Here is a 24,761-nt window from a genome sequence, read left to right on the forward strand (position 1 = left end):
GGTGCCGTGCGGTGCGATGGTGCGGTCCGGTGCGGTAGTGCGGTGCGGTGCGGTGCCATGCCATGCCATGCCGTGCCGTGAGGTGCGGTCCTGCGGTGCGGCTGTTCGGTGCCGCGCGGTGCTGGGGGCGTGCCGCGGCGGGGGCGGCCCCGCTCCTCCCCCGGTAGCCGCGGCGCGGCTTTAGGCGGCGGGGCGGCCGGGCCGGGCCGTGCTGGGATGCCGTCGGGGGCCGCGCTGCTGGCGCTGGCCGCGTTGCTTTGCGCCGTCCCGCCGCCCGGTCCCCGCGGGGCGGCGGCGGCAGCGGCGTGGACCGCCTGGCTGAACGTGTCGTGGGAGAACGGCGTGGACCGCAACCGGAGCGGCTGGGAGGCGAGCGAGAGCGGCCTGTATGGGCTGGACTCGCCGCTGCAGTCGGCCGAGGGGCTGCTGGTGCTGCCCGACAGACCCGACGCCTTCAATGCCTGCAGCGCGCTCACCAACTTCAGCGGGGCCCCCCCGGCCGGCCGCTCCCCGGGCTGGCTCGCCCTCATCGAGCGCGGCGGCGGCTGCTCCTTCGCCCACAAGATCCGCCTGGCCGCCGAGCGCGGCGCCGCCGCAGCCGTCATCTACAACTACCGCGGCACCGGCAACGAGGTGCTGCCCATGTCCCATCACGGTGAGCGCCGGGGAACGGCGGGGGGCTCGCAAACAGAGGGGTCCCCGCGCTGGGAACGGCCCCTTCCCTCCCTCCCTTCCTCGGGGGCTGCGGGAACGGGGCCCGGCCCCGCCGCACATCCGCGGCTCCTCGGTAGCAGCCGGGAATGTCGCTGCCTCCCCGCACCACAGGAGTTTCTGCCCGGACTGGCCAGTGCTGTTTCAGGAGCTGATGATGTTGTTTTTTCTCCTATTAATGAGTAACCGTGTCCGAAATGTGCGGCTGCTGCTGGGGCTGAGGACGAGTGGGCTCTGACCGGGCCCTGGGTTTCTGGCCTGAGCCTGTAGTTGCCACAGGTGATGGATGCTGAGGTTTTTAATGCTTCTTGAGCCTGTGGAGTTGATTGGGGCTGTAAAGGAGGCTGGGTTTCCACACTCAGGTGCTGTTTCTCCCTGTACCCTGCGCAGTAACCAGCTCAGACATAAGCGAAGTACAAGACTCTTCTTTAGGTCACTTTTCAGCAGCAAAATGCCTCTTCTAATGCAAGCGGCTGAAGGTCTTTAAAGGTTGTTTTCCATTTTGCACAGGCTGATAACAGAGCTCCTCTTCTCTTGCTATAGAAAGTCTCCTACTTAGTGGAAGGTTTTTCCTGACTTGCCCATCTTTCAAAGGAAGAGTGAGATTTGGCTCTATTTTAGACTAATGTTACCTGAGGAACAGACCCAGGCTGAAAGCTGTGTAAATGCCTTCTGGTCACAGTCCAGGCAGGTGCCCTGTATGTGACAGGATGAGTGGCTTTGGTGGCTCTGTCCAGCTGTTGGACAGAAATGCTTCCTCCTGGGTATGTTGGAGTTCTGTGAAATGACACTGCTTTGGGAAGCCCCATCTTCTGGAGAGAAATTGAACAATGAAAATGAGTACTGTGTCTTAAAGCTCTGAGTGGTTTTAAAAATAATTATGTCCCTGCAGCAATCCTCTTAGAAGGTTTGGAGAGGATTTCTGTTAGCAGTGGAGGCAAGTGTTCTGGTGAGACAAGAAAACAGTAGCTGCCTCTGGAGGTTTGCTGTCTTAATGAGCTTGCAATCTTAAAGAGCTGTAGGACTGTTGCTACTCTGCTTTAAGAATTCAAAGCATACAGTCTGGCTAGGCTCTGGCCTTTCTGAGGCAAGGCTTTCTTATGTAATCAAATCATCAGCTGACAAATGCTATTGAGATCTGACTATTGCTGGGCGAGTTCCTCCTGCTGAACTGACAGAGCGTCCCTGCCCTGAGCCCTGTTCACTGTGCCTGCCTAATCCTGCAGCTCTTGGAGGAGCTCCCTTGGCACTGCTGGCCTTGGTAGGTCACTGCTGAACCTGTTCCTGAGGGGAAGGACCCTGTGCCCCTCCTCCATCCTGGCTGCTGGGAGACTTACAGCATCTTAACCTTGCTGGGAGCTGCCTCTTGAAATGAGCCAGGGGCTCTTGGCAGGGTTTGCTCCGAGAGGAGCTCCCTCCTTTCCTATGCTGTCCTTAAGCTTTCTGCTGAGGCATTTATGTCAGAGTGGCTCTAACTGTGCTGATTATCCTGCATGATGGGATGGATACTCGAGGGCATGTTGAAACTTCCTAGCTGAACTGCAGACAAATAGGATGGGCTCCTTGGAGAAGAGAGCTTCTGTCAAACCACTTATTTAATCTGCCTGACTCCTCCATGCCATGTCGTAGCACAATTGCTAAGCTAAGCTTGGACTAAGCTTGTTGCTGCTGTTGCTTTTACTGCTTGTCCTTGTTTTAGTCCCTCACTTTCTTTCCTGTTCCACCCTCCCTTTTGTTATTCTCTGGACTTGAGTTCTTTTTCCATCCTTGTGTCTGTCTGCCAGTCCCTGTTCTTGGCTCTCCCACAGCCATGCTCTTCCTTCTCTCATGGGGCTTTGGTGACACGCTGTACTTGGGCCACCCTGCCTCCTGCCCCTGCTGGGGGTCAGTGCTCTCTGGTCAAACTGGACAGACACTGCAGGCTTTGAACACAGCACAGCCAGGATGGAGCTGGCTGCAAGTCATCAGCCTCTTTCTGTTTGCCAGGTGCAGGGCATCCCCTGTGTAGTGCTGATGAGCTCAGCCTACAGCACTGCCCCTCAAACTTGGGAGGTAAGAGCTGGTCATAGTGCCCTTTGCTGAGCTGTGCCTTGGGATGGCTCCCCTCTCCTGGCCTCCTTGGTGGCACTGGGTGCTCTGACTCTCCTGGAGCCAGGGGGAAGGTGGCCATGCCCCTTAAAGAATGGGCTTTGTGCAACTGTACCTCCCACCATGTCTGCAATGGCTGTAGCTGTGCTGGTGGTGACTCTGCAGTATGGGTTTCCTCTTTGGCTGCATTTCTGCTCTGACTGGGGCCATCAAGAGAAACCAAGCAAGGCCAGATGCTTCCTCCAAGCTGAGGCAGTGGGAAGTAGCAGGAGATGGCTTTGCTGGGGTGGGGGGGAATTAAACCAGCAGTACCTAGTGCTCTCCTCTCACCTGTGGGGCATGGAGCAGAGAAGGAAGATCTCTCTGGGAGGGCTCTGCATGGCACAATACACTTTTCTTCCAAGAACTTTGGTAGCAACAAAACACACAGTTATTAACAGAAGCTTTCCTAAAAGTGTAGTGGGCCTTTTTCTGGGGCCTTCAGATTTGGCTTTTGAAGCAACTTTCTTGTTTAGAGACTTAAATGGGCCCGTATTTGCAGCAGTGTTTGTCCTAGTCATCCTGCTTCCAGAGACTTTTTTCTTATAATCATCATGTTTAGTCTGATGAATTCTTCATTGCATTAGTTCTCCATATAACCTTTTGGTGTGCCAACTTAAAAAAAAAAAAAGAAACAGCAAAAGCTACCCAAAAAAAGCAAACCGCTCTGGCAATTAAAACAACAGAATGTAGTGAATAGCCAAATCAGATATGATCAAATCCTGCCTAATCATTTCTAACAGGTAGAATGTGAAGAATTTAATGGAGTCCAAAGTAAAATTTACTTTGTGGTTTGTAAGCACAAACCCATATCAATTAGCAAACTTGAGTTTTAACTGTGCACATTTTAAGATGGTACCGCTCTGTGTCGGGCTGAGCAGGGTTTCAAAGTACAGTTCTGTGTGCTCATAATTGCACCTCTCTGTAATCTCTGTTGACCTTCTGGAAAAGACATTTGATTGGAGAAAACCAGCAGCATGTGGGGAAAAAAAAGTGCAGGGCAAGAGCTGGTTTGTGTTAAAGGTGGACCTTGCCTTAAGCCAGAACCAGGCTGTCAGGTGGCTTTGGCTTGAGGGCATGGTGGTGCCTGTGGGAAGCATTCTTTGCTGTTCAGTATTTCCTTACAGCTGGTGAAGGAGGATTCTTTGCAGGTCAGAAAGCAACTGTGATAATTTTCTTTGGTTTCTGTCCTATGGTGTAACTCTAGACTTGAGGAGCACATCACCTGATCTGCAGAGGGCTTCTTCTCAGGGAACACAACTGAATGGTTCTGCCTCAAGCAGTAACAGCGTGAATCAGGCTAACAAGATCTAGTTCAAGTGTAAACATGCATCAGTGGGTGAAAGGGGAAGGAAAGGTTAAATATGTAGCACTGCTACTTAACTTATTCTGCAGGAGTTTCACTGAGGTGAAGCCTTACCTCCACATGCTTAGAGAAAACCGTGTATGGCAGAAGTGTCTGGCTGTGCTCCACTGCTTTTTGTGAGGTTTGATCTTCAGAAACAAGCTAAAACTTTGCCAAGGTGTTGAAAGGCTGATGGGAGCTGTAGAACCGTTAGAGTCAGAATTGTAATCCCAAGGCAGGCTGTGCTGAGACTTTGTAAGCCTTGTGTAAACAAATAGTGAGAGAAGACTTGTGCTGAGAACATCTGCGGAGAGGATGAGGATGGAGGATCGAATTAATGACACTTCCTCTCTCATGTTCCTTGGCTATGGCCAGATGAGCCTCTGCAGATCATTAAGCCCTTCCTGCAGTTCCTTTTTGAGAAGGACCTTGCATGCATCTGCTGTGCCTGGCTGGAATTTGCAGTCTGTAGTGTTTGGGGTTTGGAGTTCTCTGCATCTGAGAATAGCTTTTTGATGTGTATGTGCTGAGCTTTGTCTTTATGTGCTCAAATTCAGTTTGGTTCTCCTGGCTGCTTGGTTTAGAATAAATTAATGTCACAGCTGGAGTGGCATTCAGAAAAGGAGCTGTAGCACATGGGTCTGGCTGGTGACTGATCTCCCACCTTCAGAGGATGGTGGGGTGTGACAGTGACTGGGGCTGCCCCAGCACTGCAGTCTGTGAGCAAACAGAGGGGCATTGAGAAACTGGATCAGACTAACTGGTGCTATTGACAGCTTCTGATCCCTGCTCTTGCTCTTTTTGATATCATTTAGGTACCTCTGTGCCATGGAAAACTGTAGGGTAGGCAGCATCCCTTAGGTAGCCTGAAATAGGTCTGTGAAGTGCCCTTGCACTTTGGGCTTACTGGGCTGCTGAAATGTGAAGGGATGAGTTAAAATCCAAAGAGACAGCTGTGGTAGCAGAGGCTTCATTGTGAGGGACATCATGATGCTAAAACAATGGCAGTGCTTGTTTGCCTCCAGCCTTGAATGTGCTGGTGAGCACACAGCAGTCAGCTCAGCACAGTTCCCCTGTGTCCACTGTGACCTGTCATCTTTTCACAGACAGATGCTTTCTGGCTGAGGCTGGGCCCATTTGCATCATTTTACCATTAGCTTTCTGAGACTCACTTCTTCCCAGTGAGCACTTAGCTGCCACCAGCATGTGGGGAGCAAGGGATTTTGGTGGTGAGCTCACTCTCATCCAGAGGGGGTGGGCAATGTATCTACTAAATCAAAACTGCTGAAAGCTGTGGAGTAAACTCACCAAAGAATTTTCATTAGGAATTTTGCTTGCTGTTTCTCCAGGAGGTTTTAGGTGCTGTTTGCTAGATTGAAAGGTGGTACTTTAGTCTTGCAGGTGCCACTGACCAAACAGCATGTGAAGAGAGCTGTCCTACAAGATCTCATTCATTTCTGTGCCCTTGAAAAATGTTACTGTCCTGGCTGCTGTTTTAGAGCATGATTTCATGTTGTAAATGTTCTAAGATTCAGGGGACAGGAACATTTATGTAGCACTTTAAGGCTCAAAAGGGGGAGTGGAGGGGTTGGTAACTGTTGGATTCATTTGACAAATAATAAGACTATTTAAACCGAATAGAGTGCAGGTTGATTTCCACCTCCAGTATTCCACTGTGGTGCCATTCAGGGAGGTCTGGACAGGCTGGAGAGCTGGGCAGAGAGGAATCTAATGAAGTTTAGCAAGTGTCTGCATCTGGGGAGGAATACCCCCATACAGGCTGGGGCTGATCTGCTGGAAAGCAGCTGCTGTGAAGAAGACCCCACCTACCCTGGTGGACTCCTGTCCATGGCCAGCAGTGTGTTCTTGTGGCCAAGAAGGCCAATGGGATCCTGGGGTGCATTAGGAACAGGTAAGAGAGGTGGTCCTGCCCCTCTAATTTGCCCTGGTGAGGCCTCATGTGGGATTCTGTGTGCAGTTCTCTGGGCTCCTTGGCTCATGGAACACCTGCAGTGAGTCCAGAGAAGGCCTGTGAAGATGATGAGGGACTGGAGCATCTGTCATACAACCAAAGGTTGAGTGAGCTGGGCCTGTTTAGGCTGGAGGTGAGAAGATTAAGAGGGGACCTCATCAGGGCACACAAATGTGCTAAGAGTGGGTGTCAGGAGGATGGGACCAGACTCTTTTCATTGGTGTCCAGAGCAGGACAAGGGACAGTGGGCACAAACTGAAACAGAGAAAGTTCCATCTGAATAGGAGGAGAAACTTCTTTAGTGTGAAGGTGGCTGAGCCCTGGAACAGCCTGCCCAGAGAGGTTGTGGAGTCTCCCTGATGGAGATATTCAGAACCTGCCTGGATGTGATCCTGTGCAGCCTGCTCTGGGAGACCCTGCTTTGGCAGGGTGTTGAACTGGGTGATCTCCAGAGGTACCTTCCCACCCCAGCCATTCCATGATTTGTGTGAATGCTTGCTCCTGGATGTGGAAAGGCTTAGGAGGAAGAGACCAGACATAGTGCCATATGCCAAGTAAAGAAAGCTGAAAGTAGATTTAATTAAGCTTAGGTAATAGTGTGAGGAAAAAGGCATTTCAGTCAAACAATTTAGATCATAAGGGGCTATAGCTTTAAATAACTGCAAAATAACATGAATGTAAATTGTTCTTTTATCTTGGTGACAGGTAATGTTTGTGCAGAACATGCAAAGCAAGGGAAGAAGGAACAAGCCTACGATGTCGGCTTATCCAGGCTTATATTGCTCCTGAACTAGGAGTGTAATCACCTTCCCCTCTTGCAAAGGGGAGAGCTTATCACAGGGCAATAAAAGTGTTTCTTCTGACAGTGTCTGGGATGGAGGATGATTGTGGGCATGGGCACATTCCTGATGAGGTTTTTGCCTTGTTCCTGTGGATGACAGCAGCCAGCACTTTATTTTTTATCCACACTGTACCGTGGATGAGAGCAGAGCTGGCCTGCAGGGTCTGGTTTTGTAGTGTCTGAGGCCAGGGAGAGCCCTCCTGTCCCAGAGTGGGGAGTGCTGCTGAGACTCGATGCCTTTTATGTGCAGTGCTGGCTGTCATCTGAGGTGAATTACGTAAGGCTGGTAATACCAGCTCAGCCTGTGTACACTGTTAGTTTATTTTTCCTCCTACTGTAACAGATAACAGTGAGCTTGTACCAGCCTGCTCGATAACCACCAGAAATCCCGTTTCTTACTATTCAAGTGCAGTGAGATAAGCAGTGTTCAAGACGTAGTGGTTTTGTTTTTTCTGGGCATGGAAGATAGGCTATCAGATACTCCTCTTACATGCCTGAGGAGCCAGGTGTGCCAAACTGGTACAGAATGGTTGCACTGTAAACTGACAGTGTCTTTCATGTTAAAGAACAGGAGATAGCTTGATCTCCTAATGCCTTTTTTGCTGATGGTGAGGTTGGAGGGGTGCCAGGGGAATACCTCTAGCTCCTTTGGCATAAGGCACAGCTATTACTGCTCTGGGCTACAAGCACCATATCTTGTAGATAAAAATGATCCAGGCACCAAGGCTGGAGTTGTATTTGATCTCCTGAAAGAACCTTCAGATAGCATTTCTGCTCTGGTGAAGGAGAACCTGTTCATTCTTTGAGAATTCAACCACCAAAGTCTTCACTTCTCTTTTTTATTTTTTCTTTTTTTAAAATATATGAAGCATTCAAAATCAAAAGTAATTTTTTCCATTCTGCTTTTTCTGAGTGGGTGGCTTATGTGGTTGCCAGCTGGGCTGTTGAAATGGATTGGTGATTCCACCAGCAGCAAGGATGGGGTGGGGATATTCCCAAGCGGAGTGCTGGGCACACTGGGGTGAGCTGCGCTGCTCCTGGGGAGAAGCAGCGTGGCTGTGCCAGAGCAGAGGCACTGGTTGCACAAGGTGCTGCTCTCTGGACAGAGTGCAGGAGTACTGTGGGCACCTAATTTTAGTCTGATTAAAGATGAGGCAAAACTTCAGACTCTGAGAAAGCTGGGGGGAAAAAAATGATGGGATCCAAAATGTTGGAGGCTGTGTGTGGCATGCTAGCTTCTTCCTTGTTCTGAAACAACTTGCCTACTTAGTATGTTTTATACCTTTTTTCTTAAAACTGCCCTTAAAACTATTTCACTAAATTGTTTTGTAGCTCAGCCTGTTCCAAAGACAAAAAGGGTCCATCAGTTTTAAATCCTGTCCTTGGTAAATGGTGATAGAGACATTAGAGAGGTTTGGCTCCCACTGTCCAAGAAGAGAAAGATCTATGGAATTTGCCCAAAGTTACACTGAGGCCTTTAAACCAAAATGAAGGGGTCTTTCATAACTTAATTGAAGCTGAATGTGTTTGGTTTAAACAATGAAAAATGGTTGCAATGCCTCAATGAGCTGAGAAATTGGTTTTGAGTGAGGATAGAGGAAGTGACTTGGAGCTCTTGAGTTGGCTTTGGTCAGTGGATTTGTTTGGCCTTGAGGTTCTGTACCTTGCCTTGATGTGTTTTAATGCATGAATAGATTGCGATTTTATTGCTAAAAGTGAGCATTTTTAAGGCACAGATTAGGTACCATTGCATTCTAAATAGTGTGGGGCAAGTGCTCTCCAGGCCCTACAGCTTGCTTGGTGCAGGATAGATTTATCTGTAGCACACAAAAGCGTAGCACTGGATTACAATAATCACCTTAAATGAATGTGAAAAGGCAGGTGTGTACTAGGCAAAAGTTAATGCTCCCTGCTCTATGTCCCCCTGGTATATCTCATTTCTCTACTGAACTGTCAAACTGTAACTTCATGTTTGGGACCAGAAGTGTACTGGCAGAACAAGTGAAATCTTTGCAGGGCAGAGTTTTGTATAGGTAGATGTTGATACTGCTATAAATAGATGCAACAGCACTCCACATCTAAGTCAAACTGATCCAGGAAAGTCAAACTTTGATCCCAGTCAAGCATCTCCTTGTGGGCCCAATGTGCTGTGCCCCAGCACTTTCCTGCCCCAAACCATGGGGTTTGTGTGCTTCATCAACCCATTTCCTTCAGATTCTGACCTGCTGCTGCCTTACAGTTTGGGAGGTGCCCAAAGAGGCAGGTTGTGTTTCCCTAAAGAGCTGAGTAACTTTCCCTCTCCCGTTTCACAGGAAATGGGAAAGGAAAGGAAAGAGGCTGGGCAATGTTTAACTGAACAGGTCTTGGTTCTGTTTAGCAATGAGCCCATCATCAGCTAAACAGGCAGCAGAATCATTTCACCTTCTAGTGTCCCTTAAAAACTGTCCTAGAAGCTTCAGCTGAACCACGAAAGCTGACACCTGGGCAAAGAACTTGGGTTTCTGTGAGGTTTTTGCTGTGCACAGCTGACTTCCCTCTGCTTTGCTGGGGTCGGGGTGGGCAAGAAGCTGGCGGTTGAGAGCAGCTGCTGTGCTGGAGGTACCTCTGCAGATGTCCCTTGTGCTGGTTTGAAAGCAAACCAGTGAGAGATCCCAAGTCAGAACTACAATTTAACAGGAAAATTAAAATAAATGCAGTAGTACAAAAACACTGACAGAGTCAGGATACAACCTGACACCCTGTGGGTCAGGGTGTTGGTAGCAGTGCAATTAATGGTGGCTGCAGTGTTCCTGCAGTGACAGGTGTGGTTCTCTTGAAGCAGTGGTGCTGTACAAGGGTGTGTTTTCCTCTGAAGGTCCAGGTGATGTAGATGGGTCTGGTCTTCCTTAGGGAATCCAGTGGGAAAAGGCTGCTCTGGTGTTCCAAATGTCAGATTATATCCAGGTAGGAATGCTTGGCTCCTCCCCCAGGTGGAACATCTCTCACTGGGATGATGTAACTTTATCAGTCATGCAGTGAGATCCAATGGCCCATTAATAGAAGCTATCCCTGGAGGGAAGGTGGGTCTTGGAGGAGATGAAGAACACTGCCCCACCTGGTTTTAACAGCTGGTAATAGAATACATACTTTTGGTTACATCTCCCATTGCCACCTAAGACACCTCTCAAATACCTTGTTTCCAGCCTGATGGCCAAGCCCTGTCAGGACCTCTGTCTAGGCTGGTGGTCTCATGGCCACCATAACGTGTGTCAGTACCTGTCATAATGGGACCCAAGTTGCAGCTCAAGAAGTCTTGGGTGGGGGTGATTCTCTTGCTTTTGTTATGGAAGCACAGAAGTTGTCACAAAGGTGCTGATGGAAGTGGCCACTCACTTCTGCCCTTGTGCCAGAGTTGAGGCCACCAGCTGCCCACTCACATTTGTTCATCTACAGCAGAGCTGAAATTGCAGCAGGAATCCCTGGGGTTGAGAAGAGTCAGTGAGGACTGAAGCTGTCATCTGATGGCATTCTAACTATGGAGTCTGAAACTTAAATGGAATATGTTTCCTTGGTTTTGCAGGCTGATGGGGATATTTCATTAATAGGAATTGCTATTCTATTATGCTGTGCATGTGTGGTTACAAGACAGATTTACTGTGAAATCCCCTCTGTAGGGGAATAGGGGTTTTTTTGGTTTTTTTTGGCAGGCTTTTTATTTTCTCATTGTTGCAGCCTGTTCTTCCACGCTTTCTTCCCTGCTTATGAAAGCAAGTCTCAGCTTCTGACTTCCTTGCTTCCTGCTAACACCTGACTCCAGCTCATTTTATATGTGATGTATAAGCCCTAGTTCATCCTTAAGAGTAGTTGCAGTCTGGGAGACTTTTTTTTTTTCCTCTTCTCTGTGTGATGTTGTTGTCTTTACGAGGAGCTTTCTGAATAAAATATGAGTTTTGTCCCACTGAGGAAAGTTGCTTGCTGTGTTGGATCACAAGCATTATGTGAACAAGCTGGAACACTAATAAACACTTCTCCAATGACAGCCTTTGTGGTTTAACACCAATCCTGGGGTTTTTTGGTAGCTGAAAATTGAATAACTTTCAGCAGAGGGAAATAACTTGAGTAACTCAGCAGAGGGAAAAACAATTGGTCTTCTCATTAAAGAGTGTTTGGCCAGCGGGTTAGCTAAAAATAGCACTTTGTAACACTCTTTATTCTTCCCCCATGCAATGTCTATTATGAATGTTTTGCAGGTGATGGTTTAATGTCGTGAGACTCCTGATTAGCTGCTCTCAAATCTGCTTTTCTTGTATTTAGTTTAGAGAGAGCAGTGATAATTTAGTCATCTCCCCTTTTTCCCCTCTTAAGAGCCTCTCTGTTATATTGGGACTTTCTAATGTTTCTACAAAGGGTATCAAGTGTCCTCAAGCCTTTGCATGTCACTGAAAGGAAACCAGTTTGCTCTGGTCTGTGCTTGACTGGAGTTGCTTGAAATTTCTTCCTACCGTAAGCACCTTGGTTCCTGTAACTTGTGGTGCTCAATTAAGCCAATAAAACCTGTTGTTAAAATCAGGATAGCCTTTGGCATATTGCCCCCAACTGTTTAAAAGTGGAGCACATCTCCCTTCATATTTGCTTCCCTCTGAATCTGCAGTAGAAACTCATAAAACCACTTAGACTTCACAATGCAATTTCCCTCAATAATTTCTCTACTGCTGCTGAAAATACAGAAGTGAAGGGTGATCTATGGCTTTGATTGCTCAGTGTCTGGGGAAGTACTCAGAAGTACTGTCAAATTTAGAAAAGAGGTGCTAAGAAGCAGCAGGGAGGGAGTTGGATCCATTACAGGAAGCAATCCCTACATAGATATCACAATCCCCAGTGACCTTACTCTGTAGAGGATTTATTTTTAACTTCATGTAGTTCAAAGGCATGTTAAAATGTAAATCACCAAAGTGTTGTGTCTAAAATAGGACAGTCTGTGCCCTATATAGGAGTGAGGAATGCTGTGGAGAGGAATGAAACATGGTTCACTCAATGCCTCTCACAGGTAATGGGACACACTTTCAGCTGGACAAGCACACAGTGGTGACACTTGTTTCATTGGTTCATGTTGAATCTATAAATACTATTTAGAAACTTCTCACAGCCATTTCTTTATCACTTGAAGCAGGGCATCTAGGACAATGCCTCTGATACAACACCTGGGAACTGGGCACGGCTTCCTCTTCTTTGCAGGTGCAGAAAAGATTGTTGCAATTATGATTGGCAACCTGAAGGGCATGGAGATCCTGCACCGGATCCAGAGCGGCCTGAAAGTCACCATGGTCATCGAAGTGGGCAAAAAGCGCAGTCTCTCCATGAATATCTTCACCATCCTCTTCATCTCCGTGTCCTTTTTTGTGGTGGCAGCAGCAACTGTGGGCTGCTATGTCTCTTACTCTGCTCGGAGACTCATCATGGCAAGGGCCCAGTCCAGGGAGCAGGTGAGTTTGTGCTGTTGTGTCTTTATACCCCCAACCCTCCACGGTGTGGATCTTGAGGTTTGTAGGTTTGGGTTAAGTACCAAAATTACTCAATTTGTTTGATCTTTAAAATGCTAAGAGATACATACATCTTTGTGCAGCTTAAAACTTTCCAAAAGAACAGAGTTTACAAGAGTAAACTGCATGGAGAAAAGTTGACTGTGCTCAGCTAACTGTGTTTCCTACAAATATTCCCTAAAGAGAGAGCTAAAGTGCTTTTAGCTGACCCTCATCCTTCCCACATAGCACTGCCTATGTGCTTGCCATAACAGGAGACACGACTGGAAGTGTGTCTGCAAAACAGGGCTTGACTTTAGCTACAGGCTGGGAGGCTGCTGCTTGTTGAAAGCTGCTTTCTGACTGAAAGCTCTCTGAGAATTATAGTGACAGACTCAGGGTTGGAAATATTGGAAGTTGCCATCTGCCTGTGAGATGTAGCATTGCCAGTCCTGGATGAAAAGTGGAGTTGTCTCTAAGCTGATGCTGTTCTCTTGCTGACATTTGTGGACAGAGATGAAGTCTCCTGCTGATCAATCTCCTCCTTCAATGCCCTGCCATCTACCTTAGTCTCACAGCTCTGTTTAACAATGCTAAATAAATCTGAGCAGGAAAATCTGGGTGCCCTATGCACTGTTCATTAAATCAAATTTAAATATTTCCTCCTTTGAAGGTATTTAAGAGTGCAATCGTGAGCTATAAGGCTTTCAAGAAACTGCAGGTGTTATTAATGCCTCAGTGATAGCTGGTACTGGGAAAATTCAGTCTGCTTGGCTAGAAGTCTTGGGTTCCATGTGCACAAGGAGCTTGCTGCAGATTGAAAAAATAGCATTGATAAATGACATGCCAGTTCCACAGGATTTCAGCAGAACTGAAATCAAGGAGCTCCAAGAACTGCTTTGTGGAATATAAGAATACAAGAAAGCTTCTCTCTGCTGTCAGGGCATAAAAATATACTATTCTGTCAAAGTGAAACTCAAAGACAATCCAGAATTGTTTTCAATTGTTTTTATACCCTGGCATCTCAGACTGACCTCTTAGTGATTAGGTAAGTAAAGAATAACAAGAAAATTCTTGTTAGTTCAGGTGAACCAGTAAAAGGTGATGCTGCCATGTGCCCTGTTAGCTGCTGATTGGATTTTAGTGTAGCTCCAGAGTCTGAGAGTTCTAAGTGCTTTGGCTCCAGGAAGTACTGAATATTAGTCAAACACCTTCCTGGCTTGTATGGTACATCTTGGTGGCTTTCCTGTCACCATCAGCCCTTTGCTTGAACTTGAGTGAGTATTGAGAAAAGCCAGTCAAATCAGCTTCTGATCCAAGTGAGAAGAGAAGTTTGGTAGCACATCTGTCCTAACCTAACAGTTAAACCAGAGCAGTTCTTTCCTCTTGAGCAAGCTACACTGTGCAATCTGCTAGTTCCTTCTTGAATGCCTCTTCTCTTCTGGGCCTGAAATTCAAGTCTCCACCTCTGCAGTTTCTTCCTGCATTGGGAGGTCAGTGAGCAGGAAGGTGGAGAATTGAGGCAAGTGTGGTAGGTGGCTTTCTACTTTTCTAGTCAGTGTAGTACTGACAAATTCAGTTCTCAATATAGTAACCTTTCTTAATGGAGCAAAATGACCCTTGATGTTATCTGTGGCCTGGTTTCTAATTTTGGCTCAAGTCTTTGCTTCCTTTGATTTCATAAAGATTAGATGTTGCAGCTGAGAAATTACCTAATTAATGGCTTTGGAGGAGGCAAATTGCTCAACTTTCAACAATTCAAAACTGCTTCAATGGCAATAGCTACCTGTGGGGAAGAACTTATCTTACAGGAGAAAAGCAGGAGTTCCCAGCCTCCTCAGAGCTGTCTGCTCTGCACTGCCATGGCCGTGCTCCCAGGGTGCCAGGAAGGCACCCCTGTGCAGAAAGGGCTGGAAGTAAAATTGGCAGCTTTGAACGAGGAAGATTTAGGACTGAGTGACTCCAAACCTAATTTTCCCATGTAGATACCTCACTACTTTTACCTGCCAGAGCCTGGATAGGAGTTGGGACCTGACCTGTTTTGTAATATCTTGATTCTATTTCCTCAACTTAGCCTTTTTTTTTTTTCCTAGCTTTTTCTGTGTTGGGGATTTTTTAGTTCTAATATCATCCATGTTTCACATTCTCTTGAAAAACCTGGCTTCACAAAATGCTTTGACATTCCAAGCTCGAGTATCCTGGTAGACTATTCAACATAAAGCTTCTTCTGCAACCTTTCTCCATCCCCTGGAGGGTGTTCTGCTGTACTTGCCAAAATCAATGTTAAAGGTGACTTTGTCATTGATGCATTTAACGAGGAGCAATTAAAGTGGTGCCCATGCAAAACTTAAAATATTGTTTCAAGTAAATTATTAACAGTGCAGCCAGTTGGGCCCTGTCTAATATGCTTGGCCTGACATTAGATGTGTAGATGAGATATTGTATGAGGGAGTACATTCCTAGAAAGTTTAGATTTCAGTTAATAACCAGTAGTGGTGACAGTTCTGGCCATGTGTGAGAAGTGCTTGTATTGCTGCATTCCTGCTCAGCTGATGTTACCACGTTTGCTGCTCAGACTTTTGGGGGCCTCAGCAAGCAGCAGGATTGTGGCTGCTGCCCTGTGGCTTCAGCCTCAAACCTTGACAAGGGCAACATCATTTCAAAGTTAGCCATAAGTGACATACAGAAACATATATTGAGGCCTTCAGCAGAACTTCACAAACTTGCAAGAAAACCTCAGTAATTCTTGTTTCTAAACAAATGCGCATGTCTGCATCCCTCACCTTTGGATTGTGTGTGTCTCTTCCTTGATAGTTGTTAGTAGCTGTCAGCTATTGAACTCCTAAAGCATGCACATGGATACACTTATCTTAGGGCACAAACCCAATACTAATACAAAAATGGCTCATTTTGTGCTAGGATTATTTGACAGGGTCCCAGGGGGATGTATAAATCAACCTGTTTGCTATTAACTGCTTTAGCACAAGGAATGTTGTGCAGACTTGAATGGCCAGTCCTTGCAAGATTGTTAGGTGTCAGCCAAAGCCCTCGTCCCACTTGTCCTTCTGTGCTTGTGCCACCAGTACTGCACTTGGAAAACTTCCATCTAACTGAGCTAAAATGCCTAAGGAGATGGAATGCTGGAAAGGCAACATGTGGGGCTCCTGCACGGAGCAGTGGAGTGGGAAAGAGGCTTTTTGGTTAGCTGCAAAACTCGAGTCTGGTCTGTCCCTGAGGTTAGTGTTGTGTTGGGGATGGCACTGCCAGAACTGCCTGAAGTGCACCTGGTAGGAGAGGACAGTCCCATTCTTTGAGTCAGTGCAATAGCACCAACCTGTGACCTTTACACAGAGCTTGGCTCCTGGGATAATCCCAGGAGCTGCAGTGACAGCTGGACAGCAACAGTTGCCAGGCAAGCTGTAAAGCAGTGGAAGCAGAGGAGTAGTTCAGGGTGTATGGGTGCTAAGTGGGCTGATTGGCAAAGAATATTTCACCTTTCATCAGAATGTTTGTGGCAGGAAGGTGTCCTAAAGTGAGTATAACATAAACCAATTGATTGTTGAACTCCGTGTTCAGTCTTCTGTTCCAAGTCAGCTTGAAAGCTTCAGTTTGTTTTAGCTGGGTCTAATGTGATCAGGGTATTATCTTTCATCTTCTCAAACTAAAAACCACATAATTCCTGTGCTTTGTGAGAAGGTTAGCTACAACCAAAGCAGACATAAATGTGTGTCTGGTGTGTCCTCCAGTCAGGAACTGCATCAGTATGTCCCGAAACTCCACTTCATGTTGGCTCCAAATAGCATGGTCATGCTTACTTGGCTTATTCTGATAACATCTGGGTTTTAAAACTGTTGCTTGCTTGCAGTAGGCACCTGGGTAAGTATTAGTAAATGAACAGTGAAATGGCAGTGTCTGACCAGGACTGCTTTGTGTCACAGAGGCGGCTGAGGGCCAGGGCCAAGAAGGCCATTGAGCAGATGCAGCTGCGCACCCTGAAGGAAGGGGACAAGGTAGGACTGACCCTGTCATCTCCCCTGCATTGCAGCACAGCCTTGGCATGAAACCTGGGCAGCTCCCTAGGACTGGAGCAGGAGGCAGGAGCCTCCCTGAGCCTGTAACTCTTGGTGGCAGAGACAGCTCCTCTTTCAGACCAGGTCCTTTTCCAGGCCTCAAGACTTCTATTCAGTATAAACCAGTTCATTTTGTTAGCTGCTTGCTTCTAGTCTTGCTGGTGTGAGAGGACCAAATTTGCTGGCATGAAGGCTTAAACATAAGCTAGTATCTAATCAGCTTCCCTAGCTGCTCTTGTAACTAAAACTGGAGGCAGCAGTTTCTAAACCTCTACACTGGTGCCTCCAGTAATCCAATAACAGTTTCAGCTGGAATTCTAAACCATGGGTTTAAACTTTCAATGCTTCTTTTGTAGTGTCAGCTTGACTCTGAGTAATCCATGAAGTGTGTTTAAATAAGATTATATTTGGGAGCATCGTGGATGACTCTAGCTAGACCCCTTCATAAAGTAAATCTGACTGGAGTTCATAGGAAGCTTTCAAAGTGTGTTAAAGCTGTAACTTCATTTCACTGTTTTAGGAAACTGGTCCAGATGGAGATTCCTGTGTTGTGTGCTTTGAGCAGTACAAGCCCAATGATGTCATGCGTGTTCTGACTTGCAAGTAAGTTGTCTTCCAGGCTGGCCCCTTATCCAAAATTCTGCCATGTTAGTTAACAAACTTTCCTCAAGTAGTTCTGCAGCAAGAATTCTTGAATGTCTATCAAAACAATGTTTTGAACAACAGAAACAGTGTGATTACACAATTGTAGTGTGCCCCAATGGCCTTTGTTCATCACTTCCCCTGTGAGTGGGTTGACACACAACTTGGCAGGCCACAGTGACCCTCACTGGGATGCCAGGACTTGGTGAGGATTTCTTCCTTTGCTGGTGTTTCAGAATGTTACCACTAACTTGCAGGTAATTGGCATAATGTTGCCTGTTTCCTGTCCCTTACATTACTGTTTACTACGAGGGTTGTATTTCTGATAAATTTGTTAAAACATGCTGGCTTTTGCTGTTTAGAAGAAAGCATTTCTATTCTTGTATGCATCCTCTGAAACAGAGACCAAGATGGAGCTGCTGTAGCAGTTTATTTTTCTACAGTTCTCTCCTGCTGTATCTCGCTGCTGTGGAAGCCCAGTAGTGAAGCACTAAGGCTTTCATGTGATTGCTCCTAAGGTGAGCAGTGAAGCTGCCTCAGGGCTGAAGGAAACTTGTTCTGTGGGATTTCCCCCTGTGCCTGCTGGCTGGGACTGCTCTGGCCAAGCTTCTAAAATCAGAGGGCTGCCACATGAACCACCCGAATTGTGCCAAGGAAGAGGTGTCCTGACCCTCAGGGTGGGTTACAGAAAGTAACATTTTGGAAACATTTTGACGTAGGAAAATGAAGTTCTGAAGAATAGAAAAATGGGTAGCTTCTGTTGTGTGCTGAGCAGTGCTGTCAAACACTGGCAAATCTCAGCTGGAGTTACCTGTGCACCAGGTTACAGCTTTGCAAAGGCTTTCTCTGCCCCCAAGCAGTAGGACCTCTAAGCTGTTTTGGTAATAGAGAGTTGGTCTGCTAAGGTGTTATCAACCAACTCCTTTGATCTAATGCTTAATACTTTAAAAAAACCCCAACACTGAATAATGTTTCAGGCATGTACGTTAATGATTATCCAGTTGTCTTGTCATGTTTATGCTCGTAGGTAGTTTTGTTTAGTAATGGACTAAAGTGCCATGAGTCCAGAAACTTGTAGACAGGCTCCAGACACTTTGCCTGATAGGAGACATGACTTCTCATTATTTCCCTATAAACCCTTCTAATCTTGATATGAACCTGCAAGCAAAGCATGACTTATTTGGGTAAGAGTGGAGTAACAACTTTTGATTGTGTTCTTTTACACAAATTTGCTGCCTTTGCTGCTTTTACATGCACTTGTGATGTTTTCTTCCTCTGTGGCCCAAATACAGCTCTCAGAGGCATGCTAGCTTAAAATGACTCATGGACTTGATAATCTTCATGAGTGGTGATATCTGCCAGTATTAACCATATTATATTTTCCCTCATGTGAGTTATAAACTAATATTTACTGCAAGAACGTGCTTGATTTTGGTGGTTGACCTCAACACTGAGACCCTGCTTGCTGAAAGCATTTAACTGTATCTGTGAAAGAACCAATCAAAGGAATGTTGCTATGATTCACATTGATGGTATCTGAGTCCCTGGGGTGTGGGTATTTGCCAAGGGCATTCTTGCCCAGGGAGTCAAACTGAAGGCATTTATAGTTGCAGACATTCACAAGTCCAGTATTAAGTTCAAGGACTTAAAATAATCAGGCATTAAGAAAGTTTCAGGTTTTATACCAAACATGACGTGGGTGCAGCTGGAAGGAAGTGCCCATGATGTGAGCTGAATTGGAGAATCCTTGGCTCCTGCTGGAGTGTGGGCTGCTGAGCACTGGATGTGTGATCTTTGCACTTACCTCATAATAGAGTTGATTAATACCGAGCAGTGCTTGTTTGCCTTGCTGTTTCTGTTCAGGCTGAGGGAACAGGCAGATCACAGGATTTCAAGTCCTCCTCCTAAATCTGTGGCCTAATTTAAACCCATTGTGGAATTGAGTGTCTTAATAGAAGCACACATTTGCATCTGTGATGGCTGAGCTATATTTACTTTCTTGAGTGTACAGCCTGCCAAATATCCACTTGGAATACTCAGTGGTTGCACAGACACAGTAAATGGGTGGGAGTACAGTTTATCTTGAGGACATAACTCTGTGAGATGATTTGCCTATGTAATTACAACAGAAACAAATGCTATTTAATATACATCTGGATGACAGAAGTTACCTTTAAAGCTAAGGCTGAGATGTCCATAGTTGTATCATTTAAATTATCAGCTGGGAATATATTGTACACAGTTTTGGGGAAACAGCTTTAGACTGTTGAGGTGTAGCAAAAATGTTACTGCTGAATTATAACAAGTTGTATTGGGGTACTAATAAGCACAAACCAGCTACAGGTTGAAAGATCAACTACCTATAACTTTCAGCTGAAACTTGTGGCAAAATAAGGTCATCCATTCTAGAAGGAATAAATTCTTGGTGTTACAAAAGGGTCCTTCATAGCTGGCACATGAGCAATCTCCTAGTATGAAACCTAACCTGTTGGCTACCTTCTTTCACCAGCCATGTCTTCCACAAGACCTGTATTGACCCCTGGCTTCTGGAACATGGGACGTGTCCTCTGTGCAAATGTGACATCCTCAAAGTGTTGGGTGTTGAGGTAAGCCAGCAGCCTGCCCTGGTGGCAGCTGCCAGTCACACTGTAACACTGGTGGTGTGGCCACTCCTTCAGCTTTCTCATGCTGCCTCTAGAGCTCAGGTGATAACACAGGTGTGCCATGCCTGTGGCCAGATGCTGTAGGAATAATTGTGGTGTCCCTTTTGGGGAAGCCTGCAGCTGACCTGTGAGTTGGTATCACCTAAAGGCTTGGGCAGAATGTCAGCCAGAGCTGACTCATGCCTGACAGAAGAATCACTCTTAACTCTTGTGCTCACAGCTAAGGGTTTTTCTCAAATCTTCAGGCAGACTTTGACAACTCATACTGTCCCTGAAACCAGCTTGTCTTAGTTGACCGGCACCTGGAGCCCTTGAAAAGTGAATATGTGAGCAGAGATGACATTTCTGGAACTGCATGACTTCCTGGGATACATCAGGAGTTTCTGGTGTGTTCTGTAATTGCTCGTTGTTGCAAGTGCCAGAGGAAGATGCTGTTGCCAGTGCCTGATGCTGCCTGGACCAGCTAAACTGTGAGCCAGTGTTTGCCTGGTGGGGCAGATCTGCACTAAGTGGAAGGAAGACTTTTCCTGATACTGGGCAAAAATGCAGAAGCTGTGTCTGAGCTTCCCACTCAATTAGGCACCTCTGATGCACCTCTGATAACAGCAGAGCTTTTATTCCATTTCATGTTTTTCCCTCTGTGTAAAAGTGCTCCGGACTCAGTCCTTGCAGGCATTGTTCTCCCAGAAAGATGCACCCTCCTGCCAAGTTGTAATTTAACCACTTTCTCTTTTGTTCACATAGATGGATGTAGAACCACGTTCTGAGCCTGTGCAAGCCCCAGGATCCAGTGGCCAAAGACCTCTATCCACTGTCACTATAGTTAATGAAGAGGACAATCTTAGTGAAACAGCATCATCTGGATATGATTCTGTACAGGGACCAGATGAATCTGCTCAGGAGGCACAGGCACCATCAGAAAGTATGTCTGCTCTTTCATCTGCCTTGCTAGATCATTTGCACTTGGCTGCTTAGGCTGTGAATTAGGGGGAGTTGCCTTCATAGCATCTCACAGGGCTTGAATACTTTGTTTTTCAGGGTTATCTTAATCTTCCCTTCTGTTTTAGCTCTTAGCTCTGACACTTGGTCTTCCTTTTCAAATGAAACACAACCTTAATGTGAATTAAAAGCCAAAGTCTATGAAAGAATAGTTCAAAGTCAGAGGCTTACTACTTCAAGAGCAAAGAGATTTTTCCAAAGATGTCCCTTGTCCCTTTGTCTCTTTGGAGATTTCATTTGGATGAGTGAGTGTTGCTTTGCTACTAGATCTGTCTGCTTTAAGTAGTTACTTACAAAAAACTTGTGGGGAGTCAGTCTTGCTCTAACTTAGATGGTGGAAGATAAAGAAGACAGATACTTAACAGAATTTCAGACTTGCCAAGGCTGAGTCATCCTTGGCTTTAGAGAGTGTTAATTTGTAAAGAATATCAGATTTTCCAAATACTTTATCTTCTCGAACAAGAGCAAACAAATCAAAAATGTCTTTTTAGTGCTCAGCTTTACACAGACACACACACACAGACACACACACACAGACACACACACACAGACACACACACACAGACACACACACACAGACACACACACATGTACTCAGTGTTGCTGTTGGCTTTAAAAATTAAAAGGTTGCAGGTAAAGAAATGAAAGTAACTATCCCCTGAATTGTGGCATGGCCTTGGGAAGGGGATGCTCCATTTCCCTAGCTAGGGAAGCCTAGCTGATGGGAAAATTTGGGATTTGCTGCCTGTCTCCTGCAGGACATGTTGCTACAGCAAGTGGTGTGTGTTTGGGAGTGCCCTGTTGAAGCACCCCAGTAGGGAAGAGGACACTTCCTGTGAGCTAAACATCAGGAGCTGAGATTGCATCCCTCTAAATAACTCAGGGCATGCTGGGCCTTTACATTACAGGGGCCATTGTTGTGTATTCTCACTTGAGGGGGGAAGGACACACAGGGACATCAGCCAGACAAGGTTAGTCTGTAGGGAGAAGGCCTTCTCCAAATCAGCACAGCCGCCCTCAATTTATCCTGAGCCTGGTCTCTATTTATCCTGAGTTGCTCTTGGTGCCTGCCTTCAGCAGCCTTAGGATCCAAGACCTGCTAATATCCTCCTAGCTGGATTCTGTGGCTTATGCACACGACTTCAGCTTGCTCAGCACTCCTGAGCTGAGCAGGCATCTCCAGAAAGGACAGGCAGTGGCAAGAATGGGCTCCCAAACTAACAAGGGGCAGCAGGAGAGAGGTATGGCCTTGGATTTCCATCTCTGCAGGAAAATGCAGGTTTTTGAGCTTGTGCAAATCAGGTTTGTGTGGTTTGCTTTAGGATGGTAACACTTGGCCGCAGCACTTTTTAACTCATCTTGACTTGGTTTTCTTCTGGACAGGTGACAACACACATCCTGTGAGTGAAGAATCCCAGCCCTCCACTGTGACTGTCCTTTCACATGGTGACAACCCAGGTTTTGAGGGAGATGAAACACAAGTGTGTGAAAGCAAAATTGTTTGTGAAGTCACATCCTAAGAACATGCCCAGCCACGTGGTGCAAGCCTTCTGCAAGGAGCTGCCTACTGCCATTCCATATAAACCAAAAGTTGCAAGACTGTTGCAGAAAATACTGCATTGGCAATGTTTAGATAAAGAGACTTGTCCAAATCATAATTGTATGGTTTGCCTTTCTTAAAACTGTATTTCCTGCAGGAGTCTTAACATTCTCCAGATAAAGCTGTCTTAAATATAAAGAAAACCAGCAGATTTTAACTAAAACAAAAATTCCATCTTCAGCAAAGCTTCTCTACCATGTTTGAGTTAAGTGAGAAGATTTTTCACGTTTCATAGTTGTCTCCACTGTCTCAATTGTTTTGAATTGGGGTTTTTTGGTTTTTTTTCATTCAAGTGGATTTTCATTGTCAACAAATTTATTTTGATCTGTTCTGATACTTATTTATGAGACAGTTTTGTTTAAAGCAACATGGTATTTAATGCTTCAGTGCACTATTTTGATAGGAGAAAGTGCAAACTAATGCTTGTCAAACTGGATTTTGTCCATAGTGTCTTTGGTTCTCTAGAAACCAACTGATTCTCTACCTCTCAACTCCAGCCTGCCAACCACACATTCCTAAAGGGGAAGAAAAGAGAGCTGCAAGCTGACAGGCCAAATCTCACTTACTGTAAAGGGAACAACTGCAGGAACTTTTCAAACCTCGTTAACATTAGTTAACTGAAAGATCCTCAAGTGATTTGAGGAGCTGTGACCATCTCTAGCACCAGCAATGTGCCAGAGTCCTGGCTTTGTGGGAGTCTGGGATGACTTCAGGAAAGAGTCAGCTGAAGATGAAAAGATAGGTTCTTATAAAAGGATCTGCTGTGTTTTGCTCAGAAATCATCCAATCTCTGAAAAATGCTGACTGTTGCTGTACATTGTTTTGCTCAAGTGCATAAGCTGCAGGGAGGGCTGATGTCCTGTGAGTGTAACAGAGGGTTGGAGAAGCTGTCTGTCCTCTGTGTGGAGTTGAGATGGGGTCAAGTAGGAACACTGGGTGCCTCAATTGTAAGTGACTTGGCCTTGTCCAGGAAAGGTAACTAAGGACATCTTCTAAATGCACTTTATTTTTTTACCTCTGCCTCTTTGACTAGTTTCTATTGTTTAGTAGGATTTTGTCTTAGAGCCTCCAATAAATAACTTAAGAGTCTGGGGGGGGGAAAGCAATGAATTTTCTTAGCTATAGTACAAATGAAATGGTTGTAAATATTTCGTAATTTGTATTGAATTTGAATATGAAAATGTAAATGTAAATAAAACACTATTTTTGATGATCCTGACTGACATAAAATATTATCAGCTCTCATGGAAGCAGATGCTGAATTTGCCCTGTCCCACAACCTTGAAACACATCCTTCTTTTGGGAGGCCAAAAAGAAGCAGTGTTTGCTCCAAGTAATTGGAATAAGGAGAGCTAGTTATGTGCAGGATGCTACTGTTACATGGATTGAAATTGTGCTGAGATGCTGAAACCGAGTAGTTGTAAGGAAAACCCAGCCACCCTAGGATGTGTTCAGTGAGTTGTGCTTGTAGGCATGTTCAGCACAAGGCAGTCTGCCATATGAACTTAAGACCAGAGGCTGCATCTCACTTTTCCTGTGTCAGGTTGCTCAGCATCCCTTCCTTACTCCAAAGTCTACATTTGCTTTGAGGAAAAAACATTTAAAAAATTATTTCTTGTCCTTTGTTCTGTTCTGGCTGGTTTGGGAACAGTTAAGTCTTGTGATTCCTTATAGCTCAGTTCCAAGTCTAGTCTAGAAGATACCAGTTGGTTCTGAGCTCCAGTTGCAAAGCTGACTATAATCAGACTCCACTCTGAAGCTGTCATTTGCTGTGATTGCCTTTTTATTCTACCTCTGAAGTGCAGAGCAGTTAAAGGGATAGCTGATCAGTAAATATGCAGCCCCTGATTACTTAATTCCATTTCTATTTCACAAAGTTGGTATAAATTTATTGTGGTGTGTAAGCTGCAATGTAGTAGAATCTTACGAGGATACAGACTCAGGAAATCATCTACCAGGTTAGTATGCAAAAGGAGCAAAATCTGATGTTCAAGGGAAAAAAGGGAAGGGATTCAGATGAATTCAGTACATTGAAAGGCACCTTTTGGGTTGCTTTGTTTCTAGATTTACTGCCTTTTGAGAGCAGCACACTGCCTTTCCCCCAGGACTTGTACTTCTAAGGGTAAGGTGAATGCACAGCCCTTTCTCAAGGGATGCACCAGTGGAGAACTGGGGGGTTGCAGAAGCTCCCATTGATGAACCTTCCAGGATCAGATGATGTCTATGTGATCTCTCTAGGCAGGCTTGCTTGCTCAGGGTACTTATGCTGATTTTCAGAGAGATTTATTTCAGA

General features: G+C 45.8%; 1 protein-coding gene across 1 annotated transcript; it reads left to right on the top strand.

The window, feature by feature from the left end:
- Positions 1 to 216: 216 nt before the first annotated feature.
- On the top strand, positions 217 to 23,681 carry RNF128 (ring finger protein 128). The gene is made up of 7 exons (XM_030228892.2): positions 217 to 655; positions 12,211 to 12,458; positions 16,433 to 16,504; positions 17,085 to 17,167; positions 19,716 to 19,812; positions 20,614 to 20,791; positions 22,252 to 23,681. Exons 1-7 carry the CDS (start codon positions 217 to 219, stop codon positions 22,386 to 22,388), a joined length of 1,254 nt encoding a protein of 417 aa, XP_030084752.2. The 3' UTR covers positions 22,389 to 23,681.
- Positions 23,682 to 24,761: the final 1,080 nt, after the last annotated feature.

This window comes from Serinus canaria, chromosome 4A (genome assembly GCF_022539315.1).
Source record: "Serinus canaria isolate serCan28SL12 chromosome 4A, serCan2020, whole genome shotgun sequence".
In the NCBI taxonomy this organism is placed as follows: domain Eukaryota; kingdom Metazoa; phylum Chordata; class Aves; order Passeriformes; family Fringillidae; genus Serinus; species Serinus canaria.